The sequence below is a fragment of the Etheostoma spectabile genome, chromosome 9, assembly GCF_008692095.1.
Source record: "Etheostoma spectabile isolate EspeVRDwgs_2016 chromosome 9, UIUC_Espe_1.0, whole genome shotgun sequence".
NCBI lineage: Eukaryota > Metazoa > Chordata > Actinopteri > Perciformes > Percidae > Etheostoma > Etheostoma spectabile.
Genome location: NC_045741.1, coordinates 1,341,301 through 1,352,209, shown reverse-complemented (window position 1 = coordinate 1,352,209; position 10,909 = coordinate 1,341,301). Strand labels below are relative to the sequence as shown.

At 39.2% G+C, this 10,909-nt stretch overlaps 1 protein-coding gene across 1 annotated transcript in view; it reads right to left on the bottom strand.

Annotated features, from left to right (window-relative positions):
* LOC116695735 (EVI5-like protein) overlaps nt 1–10,909 on the bottom strand; it is a 74,551-nt gene that overhangs the window by 46,818 nt on the left and 16,824 nt on the right. Inside the window, exons 3-7 of the mRNA XM_032526174.1 lie at nt 7,201–7,390; nt 3,433–3,657; nt 3,223–3,297; nt 2,989–3,114; nt 2,739–2,882 (exon numbers count right to left, since the gene is read on the bottom strand). Coding sequence (XP_032382065.1) covers nt 2,739–2,882; nt 2,989–3,114; nt 3,223–3,297; nt 3,433–3,657; nt 7,201–7,390 — 760 coding nt within the window. The remainder of the gene's footprint in view (nt 1–2,738; nt 2,883–2,988; nt 3,115–3,222; nt 3,298–3,432; nt 3,658–7,200; nt 7,391–10,909) is intronic.

Here is a 10,909-nt window from a genome sequence, read left to right as displayed (position 1 = left end):
TATAGTTCTTGCACATTTAAAGTAAGTTAGCTAGTGATTTTGTTGTTTGTTTTCTACACCTGTTAAATGGGTTGCGTGTTGCATCAAAAGAGAGAAGTTGTCTCCGTTTGTGCTTTAACAAACACACCTGGGTTGAAGTTGGAAACCAGAATCAGCTTTAAATACAGTCCTAATCTAGTCCTCACAAACAAGTTTCAAATAATTTAGCTGGAGTTACCGTTATTATTGTTCGCGTCATCATACCATATTCAATCTAATTGGATGGGAATATGCTGTATTTTGCACTTGAGGCACCACTAAGACAACTTGACAGATTTGGCATTCTGCATTCATTTTGAGGCAAATCATTGTGGCTTGATGGTGCTGACAGTAGCACATAGCATGGATGGCAACATGATGGAAAATTAAGAAAACGGAGATCCCAGAGATTCGGCAGACAAGCAGCAGGACATTCCCAATCATCCTCGGCCTTATCTGAGAGAGATGTTTGAGATAGTAGACATCAAGAATGACTCCTGGTAAATGAGCAGCATAACTCTAAAAGTATGGGGAAGTTCTTAATTAATATCTGTTTAGTAATTCCTATTTAATTTTTTATTTTATTTCCAGAAGCCATATTTGAGCAGACACACATGCAGTGCCTTGCGAAAGTATTCGGCCCCCTTGAACTTTTCAACCTTTTGACACATTTCAGGCTTCAAACATAAAGATATAAAAATTTATTTTTGTGGAAGAATCACCAACAAGTGGGACACAATTGTGAAGTGGAACGAAATCTATTGGATAATTTAAACTTTTTAGCAAATAAAAAACTGAAAAGTGGTGCGTGCAAATTATTCGGCCCTTTACTTCAGTGCAGCAAACTCACTCCAGAAGTTCAGCGAGGATTCTGAATGAGCCAATGTTGTCCTAATGACTGAGGGTGATAAATAGAATCCACCTGTGTGTGATCAAGTCTCTGTATAAATGCACCTGCTCTGTGATAGTCTCAGGGTTCTGTTGAAAGCGCAGAGAGCATCATGAAGACCAAGGAACAACCCAGGCAGGTCCGTAATACTGTGTGGAGGAAGTTTAAAGCCGATTTGGATACAAAAAGATTTCCAAGCTTTAAACATCCCAAGGAGCTGGCAAGCGATCATTTTGAAATGGAAGGAGTTCAGACCACGCAAATCTACCAAGACTGGTCCTGTAAACTTTCAGCTCAGACAAGGAGAGACTGATCAGAGATGCAGCAAGAGGTCCATGATACCTCTGGATGAACTGCAGAGAACTACAGCTGAGGTGGGAGAGTCTGTCCATAGGACAACAATCAGTCGTACACTGCACAAATCTGGCCTTTATGGAAGAGTGGCAAGAAGAAGCCATTCTCAAAGATATCCATAAAAAGTCTCGTCTAAAGTTTGCCACAAGCCACCTGGGAGACACACCAAACATGTGGAAGAAGGTGCTCTGGTCAGATGAAACCAAAATCGAACTTTTTGGCCACAATGCAAAACGATATGTTTGGCGTAAAAGCAACACAGCTCATCACCCTCAACACACCATCCCCACTGTCAAACATGGTGGTGGCAGCATCATGGTTTGGGCCTGCTTTTCTTCAGCAGGGACAGAAAAAAAATCTACAAAGGAATGGTTCACAAATAAACGTATCCAGGTGTTAGAATGGCCAAGTCAAAGTCCAGACCTGAATCCAATCGAGAATCTGTGGAAAGAACTGAAAACTGCTGTTCACAAACGCTCTCCATCCAACCTCACTGAGCTCGAGCTGTTTTGCAAGGAAGAATGGGCAAGAATTTCAGTCTCTCGATGTGCAAAACTGATAGAGACATACCCCAAGCGACTTGCAGCTGGAATCGCAGCAAAAGGTGGCTCTACAAAGTATTAACGCAAGGGGGCCGAATAATTTTGCACGCACCCCTTTTCAGTTTTTTATTTGCTAAAAAAGTTTAAAATATCCAATAGATTTCGTTCCACTTCACAATTGTGTCCCACTTGTTGGTGATTCTTCACAAAAAATAAAATTTTATATCTTTATGTTTGAAGCCTGAAATGTGTCAAAAGGTTGAAAAGTTCAAGGGGGCCGAATACTTTCGCAAGGCACTGTACATGTAGATTCCCTTAAATGTAGAGGGGAAGATTAAAAAAGAGAAACTGGATCTGTAAATTCTCACAGAATCACAATTGAACTCATATCTTGCTGCTCAGTCAGAATCTGGCATCTGGCCAATGGCATATAAAGAGCCTTTTTTCCTGAGTTACTCAGCTTGCACTCTAGTAACATGTGTCTGGTCCAGGTAGCTTTGCATTAAAATTGGGTGCCATTTGCAAGGCTACTTTTACTTTTATACTTTAAACAAATTTCCAAGCCTGTACTTTGTTACTTTTCCTTGAGTAAAGAAGTTAAATCAGTACTTCTACCAGAGTATTTTTTAACACTGTAATTCTACTTAAGTACGGGAAGTGAGTACTTTTGCCGTCTCTGTGCATGTTTGACATTTTGTCTGAGGCTATTAGCCACAGTGACAGACAGTAAGTGCAACAGCAGGATAATGTTCAACCGTTTGAAGACAAACGGAGACCAGCGAAAGTGAAAATTGCAAAATAAAATGCTAAATAAACAGAATGACAAATATGCACAGATTCAAATTATTTACAGACTGATACATGTAAGAAGACACATGATATCCTTGAAAGCAGGTGACAGCTCATGAGAAAAGCCGCAGTTCTTTTTAACTGACCTCACACATGAAGATGTCAAACATCCTTGTGGCGACGGGCAGTGGGAAGGAGGTGAGGAAGATGGTAAGGAACCAGGAGGAGGCATACATGGAAGTGTGAAAGCTTTGAGCCTGAAAATGAATATGCAGCTCTGGGAGTTGCTCCTGCATGGAAATAGGGATTCACACCATTATCAATGTACATGACTACATTTTGAATATCAGTCATCAGTTCTTGAAACAGTTTTACAACCAAGTATGAGGTATCTACCTGGATCATACTCTCAAACTGGTACATGCAGAGTCCCAGCTCAGCCATACTGGGTTTGAAGAGCTCTCGTAATCTGTAGTCCTGCATCAATTTCACAAACACACAGAAAGCCTCCTCTTCTGGCATCTAGAAAAATAACACAATAAAAGCAAACCGCAAATCTGTCAAACTATTTGTGGGAAGCTGCTGAATCAGTGTGTTTGTGTGCATGTGTGGTTATGATTGGATTATTACCTGCATGAGTAGCAGTCCTACAATGAATGCACTTCCTTGACAATAGCCAACTTCACGGTCAACCAGAGAATATGCCTGAGGTAATAGATTAGCTTTGGATGAGTCTCAGTGAAGGTTGTACACACCAAATACCTCTTTTACTTATCTGTACACATGATTATCAGTTCATCTGCATACAATTATGTTCCTCAAACACAAACAGAGACTTACCTTCATAACATTGAAGAGCACTTCCTGGCCCAAGCTGTCTTTCTCCTTAAAGAATTCATGTTCAGGATATGTGCGGGCGATGTCTCTGCGAATCAGCTTCTCACAGGGTGATGTCATCTTTAGGAGTTCTGAGTATTGATCCTTGATGGGCATATTCTGGGCGTTGCACAACAACTGCCACACTATTGCCCGAAAGTGGTGAGGAATCCCTTTTCTGACAAGATCCTGTGAAAAATGTAAAAGATACTTTTTTTTTAAATTGAAATTTTTGTGCATTTTAAAGACAATTATTGAGGTAATTAAATGGGCAATTGTGGAGTGTCTTTGTTTATTTTTTTATGTCGACACCAGTGTAAGCGGGTAAGCATATGGCTTCCTGTGAGACTTGCATTTCTTACAACAGGATACAGCCATGAGCATAATTTGTTCTCTAGTATGTATTTCCTATTTCAGCTTGGTATGCACCTTATATGATTTCCACTGACAAATATAATATTGTCAGTGAGGCACTTTGTAGTGTGATTTGTTTACATATATTACTGCTGACACAATTTGATTAAGTAATTTCCTGTGCTGACAGGGAACACTGGTCTTTCATGCTGTGATGAGATTGTGTGTGTGTGCGTGCATCTGGTCAGCCCAGGGTGCATCTGGAGCATAGGTCCACCCACACAGGCTTTTAGCAGGGGACCTCTCTCACAGATCAGACGACAAAGCAATCTTTGTATTAGTACAATGCACTCTCTCATATCTTGACTGTGTCTGAACAAAAGCTGCTTTCTGAGGCACACCACGTAATGCTAGATATTATGAAAACCATCAATGTTTTTAATGTGTTATGCTGTTCAGAACTTATTAGGTATACAGTAGATGTGCAGGAAATATTTTGAATATCACATTGAACCAGATTTCCACCAAACTAACTATATTTAGCTTTGGCAGTAGTAGGTCTCGATGAAATATAAAGTATTGAAAGTATGAACACATCAGGGGTTTTGCTGACAAGGACAGAAAGGAAGGTTCCTTCCTTTGTGCAACAGAAACTGGGTTTCTTTGTAAGCCAAGGGGAAGAAAACCCATTTTGATGATTAACAGCCTAGTCTAGTTGCAACCAACCAGTCATTACTACTTCTGTTAAATAACATAACACCCATCGATGTTCCCAGGTCCTTGGCAACACTTCCCCATTTACACAAACAGTGACAAGAAAAACAGAAACCCTGCCCATGCAGAAGACGTTCCATTACGTTTGCATATGTGTGGCTTCATCAACAGCCACACATATGCATCAACAGGTTGATGAAGCACACATGTCCACACTTGGATTTGCATGTGAATCGATTACAGACTTTAAGTTTAACCATTAATTTTACCGATTATTACCATCAGTTATATTTAAAAAAATATATATTATTTTTAAAGTTAAAAATGTTTGTTGCATCAATACATTTTTTTTTTAAATAGGCTAGACAATATCTTGCTTATCTGGTAGTTAACTTGCTAGTGCCAACACAGAATATGCCAAGCAGATTCACAGCTACCTTGGAGTTTGATGCGGTGCAAACAGGACATTAGCTTCGCGGAAAGCTGCGGACTTGTGTCGGTCGGAAGCGGTTCCAGGAAAGTAGATGCATGTGTCCACATCAAGTCACGTAAAACCGTGGCTGTGCGACTGGTGTCCGTGGAATGTATGTAAGAGCCTCCGGACGGGTGAACTGGGACTCAGTTGCCTGCTTGTCTGTTATCAGTTAATGTTAGGTTAACGAGGGTGAATTAATGGTCAGAAATAAAAATCTAAATTAACATCCCCAGTGATGATCACATAGTTTGGGGTTGCATAAATATGCTTTGCATCATGTGAAATATTTAAACTTACACATGCATGGGAATGGCCCGCAGTTAGATTTGCCCACCGTAAATTCACATCTATTTGCACTGACTTTGTATGTAATCATGCCGCACAACTCCAGCGAAATGTGGGCGGTGTGAACACAGCACTAGAGAGTAACAATCACCCAAGAATTACCTAAATACCTGGTCACCATGATCAATCCCACCTTTTGCAGTTGCACATATGGAAACTACAGGCTCCTTGAGGAGTCATGACTCAGTCATGACACTGCCATGACTTCTGCCCATTATCAAAAATGTTATTCAACAAAGTACTTACCAGGGTTTTCTATCTTTTCACTTTTAATGTAATAGGGTTATCACAAGACCTCATAGAGTAATCATAGAAACAAGAAACCTAAAATTAGCTTTGCACGTCAAGAACTAAAACAACAAGTTCAAGGACAACACTGCAGTGTCAACTAGACCAAAGAAAGCAGTTGAAATTATTTTATGACCAAGTAAACATTGAAACAGATATGGTCATTGTAGCATTCATGCTAGAGCTTGATACAAATGCTTATGAAACATATGTATCACAAGAGTGACCTTGTAACCTAGATTTTTACTTTCTTACTAAGTTTAAAGCTAGCACCCAAAACCGTATTATTGAAGCTTCTCTGGGACAAGCTCTATGGTAGCCCGTAACCCACTGGGGTATGAACCATAATCTTGTGTTGTTTGTTACAACCCCCACGTAGCTGCACAAACAGCATTGTTCAGGCTCTCAATATACAGTTACCCCTTTTGCAGAAACAAGATGATTGCAAACACTTGAGCAAAAGCCAGTAAACTCCCAGGTAACAAATACAAAGTCTTACTACTAGATGGCTCTCCAAAATATATGTAAAAAATAATAAAAAACAAGATAAGAAAAGCATGGGTGTATAAATAAAACAAACAAACAATATTATATAACCATTTTCCAGTATTTTTGGCAAAAGCACCAGACCTTATGCTGGGATGACCCCGAATAGTTGAGTATTCGATGCTTTGATTGAAGGAGCCTGACTCAACTGTCAATATCACAGTCGAATCTTCGTAGAAACATTGTAACTAACAAAAAAAATTTTTTAAATTGATTTTTTTCCCCCCATAAAAGTCCCTACGCTTTTATCCAAAAAGTTAGCTAGGCCATCTCCAATGCATTTTCTGTCTGCTATAAGAGAGCCACATCCAAAAGGTCTCTATAATGCTATCTGCCTGCAGAGACTACATACAAGGCCCTCCTGCTTGAATCAGTTAGGGTTATTTATTGGCTGAGCAAGCTGCCTTTCCCCTGAAACCAATTTCCTTGTCAATAAAAAGTGTAAAAATAAGATTAAATGATAAATATCATGAATAAAATGGATGATAAAAATAAACAATGCATTAATCTCTGACATGGTCTGGATGACAGCATCTGATTGGTCACACTCAACCCACTGCATTCCGTCTAAATTGCTGTGCGAACAGCAAACAATCGTTTTTCCAATACACAAAAATAGAATAATAACCGCTAACATAGAGCATTATTATAGATTTATTGTACAAATTCTCAGAATAGACACAGCAGTTCCCGGCTGGATTACAAAGAGTAGAGTAGTAATTCTGGAAGGAATATGATTGCACGGACCTCATTGAAACACTGCAGCTCTTAACCTCTGAATAAAAAAAGTAAGTCTATACATTGCACTCTGAAGATATTGACTATAACACCAAAGCTATATTTTGAGTCGTATATGACATTGTTGGCTACAGGGGGTTAGCCATGTTTTCAGCAGACGGGTCAAATGTGTCTCAGTAATCTCTTAATGCAGTCATATTTCAGTAAGCTCTTAAGCAGGTATGCACAAGACTTGGGTCGGCTGACACTTCACAGGTAGTCCTGTGTCTCACCTTAAGCTGCTTTTCTTTCTTCTTGCGCACCTCCTCCCACTCATTGACAATTCGTCCCCACAGGATCCACGTGTCCTCCTCAAGGTGGGAGAGGTTGGAGGAGGCAGAGGAGCTGGACACCAGGGAGGAGCCACTGTTTCGCCTGGAGCCATTCATTGAGCGCAGCGATTTGCTGTCTGTCTCTAGCAGCCTGTAGTGAAGATAAAAGGGAGGAAGTAGTTTAACATGGTGTATAGACAACAACATTATTGTTATCGTCCACTAAGAAGTGTTTGTTTTAATTATTCATCAAAATCTAATCGTCAAAACCTAAATGTCTCTTCTCAAAGGAGACTATTCAAAAACAGTTAATTCACCAATTTTCAAGATATTAGAGTATCAAAACATGCATCCCTATTTACTTACTCCTGTTTTTCTAATCCAAAACAAATAAAGATGTTATAATACTGACGGAAATACACAGAAATATAAGATAACATTTCTCGAAAAGCAGCATGAATCATGAGAACATGTTTTCACATCCTGTGTGAATTAGGGACTCCTTTTCACCAAACCAGAGTTTGGCATTGTTGGCACAGTGGAAAGATTAGTTTTATTTTTGTTTGTGTCGAGTTTTATGATGAGTAAATGATGAGAGCAATGGCCCCCACAACCTGTTGCGGCACATGGTCGTCCACCTCTAAATTTTGGTAACTTTTCGCTTTCAGTTTAACACAGTTGGCATGGAAGAACAGGTTTGTCTGTACAAACATCTGGGTTATTCTTTATGTACAGACCACAGGGAGTCAATCAGCCTTAAATATGTGGTCAGAGAGAAACACCACACTGGGAAAAGGAAAAAGTTTCTGAAGTGTGGGGAAAACATGAGAGATTGCTTTATGTAAAGAGTGTTCTTAACAGTGTTATAGGCAGACAGTCATTTAGATTTGGAGATAAACAACCATTCACAGGTTATTTTGTCTGTACGTCCTCTGGTGTTTCAGAGAGTATTGCAACGAACAATGCGTTGAGCATAAACTTCTCCGTGCATTCTCATGGAACGCGTACCGTCTACTGCAGCCCGTGGATGGTGTTGAGTGCGAGAATACCCGCACCTTAAAGTCAATCTTAAGGTCAGTTTTAAAAAAAACATCGAACTACTTTCATTGCTTTCATTTACTTTTCATTCAACAATGTTCTGAAACCTGCCATTTTACACCAATGCGACTTGACAAGACACATCCACAATATGTTTGACATCTACAGTATACAAGAGCAAGTATAACAGATTTCCCTCAACAATTTCCAGACCCTAACAGCATCACTAGACATATGTGGATGTGTTGTAAGAGTGCAGGGGTGGTAATAGTAGTCCTTAAATTCTGATAAATCTGGACAATTTGCAAGCTGTGATTGTGGCTAACAGACAAACTTAGGGGTGTGACGAGACGCTTACTCCACGAGACGAGACACATCACGAGATTGGGTTCACGAGAACGAGACAGACGAAGTTTTAAAAAAAAAATTAAAGAAATCCTTGATGAAATATATGAATGGAAAATAGTTTTTTTCAACTGAAAATCACAAAATGCAAACAATTTAGTTGCTGTATACTGTTTATTAAAAAAAAAACAGTATAATAAATAAAATGTTGAATAACAGAAAATAACACTTTAAATGCAAACAGTAAGTGTATCAATACCAAAGTACTGCTCTCTTAAAACTACAAGTGCAAACAGAAACAAATTTTAAATTTTTTTTTAATGTTTTTGTCGCGGGTGCAGTAGTAGTAAGAGAGCTGTGGTGGTGCTGTAAGTGTTTTTGCATAGTGCTCGTGTTAGCCGCGGTATACGGCATTTTTTTCTTACAATGTTTACATATTGTGTTCGTCTTGTCTGTCACTCTTTCGCCGTTTATCATTTCCGCAGTAACCAAATGTTGCCACACAAATGATTTAAAAGTGGCGGGGATCTCCAATAGTAATTTCACGCTCCATCACGCTGACATCACAGCGCCTCACGAGACAACTTTTCACCTCGACGAGAAATCTGACGAGATCTCGTAAAACGAGATCTCGTCACACCCTTAGACAAACTACATCCTTTTTTAAAAATTAAAGTCACCCACATTTCTAGATTAGTGCTAAACTTGTAAAATTTCTTTTATTGATTGATTTATTGCAGCTTTGTGACAGTAAAACAAGCCAGTATATCACAGTGACTGATAACCAGCAGCCATTTCACCTCTGAACTCTGAACTGGCTGAAAAACTCTATAACAGGTCTGTTCTGGAAGCAACAATGAATATTGAATGACACATTAATTTTATTCATGGTCAGCATTATAAGGTATAATAGTAATAATCTTGTACTGTATCAGTTTGTCATTGGAGTTACCGACAGAGACAAACTGACCCAATCAAGGATCAGTGTGCAGAGAAAAGAAGCTGTGACTACCCACCCTTATCTGCACAGAGGAGCTCATGACATACACATAAAGGCTCAGACACCTGATCTCGGAAAAAGGCCTGGGCCTCTCCACTGGAGCCTGTTACGTTACTGAGGGTGCTCCCAGAATGGCTAGGAGCTACAGACAACTTTGGGTCGTGCTGGATGGAGTAAAATGGATGGCCAGAAAGACCAGCCTGCAACAGAGCTTTTATACTTGTATTCAACTCCTACACAGAGCTAAAAAGTGAATCAAAAGGACATCTTTTGGCTAGAATTTGGCAGGAATTTCCCATTTATCAAGCTTTTCAGTTGGTCCGTCATACACACTGCAGTAAAAGGCTGTGTTACGCATGAACCCGAAGATACTTACACCTCTGCTAATAATTCACCAGTAGTCAAACACAAATCTCAAGTTTTTAAATTTTCAGTTCATTAGAGAAAGAAAAAAATAACAAGCAGAACAAATCTACAATACTATAAGCCTTACCAAGATAAACTCATGATGTACTCCTCAAGTCTCTGGTTTATAAGAATTCTGGAGCAATGGCATGTCTGATTTATAGATAGTAGCAGTCAGCATGAGACTCCCTCGTCTGTGTGACCTATTGAACGAATGCTCGTGCCTTTTATCTGCTCTGTAGGGTACAAAGGCCTCACCAAACAGACACGCACTTAGTAAGCAAATGCAGAGTGCCTCCAAGTATCTGTAACATACATATTAATACCAACAACAATTACAACAAAGGTGCTTGTAATTCTGGGAGATATTAACATTTACTGGAATGATGGCTCATCAAAATCTTTGAAAGCCACTGTCATGAAACTCAGACTTCATCAATTAATCAAGGATCCAACAAGAAAAGGCAAAACGCAGAGCTCAATTCTTTATCTTCACTAATCAGCCCTCAAAATATGCAATGTCTGGTGTCATAAATGCGGCTATTTCAGATCATTTGCTCGTCTATGCAGTTAGGACAATCTTAAAATCTTCCAAAACTCATGCCCCTTACTCTGAACAAAAAAATACCAATTTCAAAATTACCTCAATTCAATACTGAATTTAGTACTATTGACGGGAATGACGAGCTGTCACTGGGAAATCCATAACAAATTTTAACGCAATTTCACATTAAACTTAAAAAAATACAGAATAAATATGCTACTGCCAGCAAGGTTCGACCTAGACAGAGCAAATTACCATGGATAAATTCTGAAATATTTCTACTCCTTAAACAATTCAATTTTATTTATAGTATCAATTCATAACAAGAGTTATCTCAA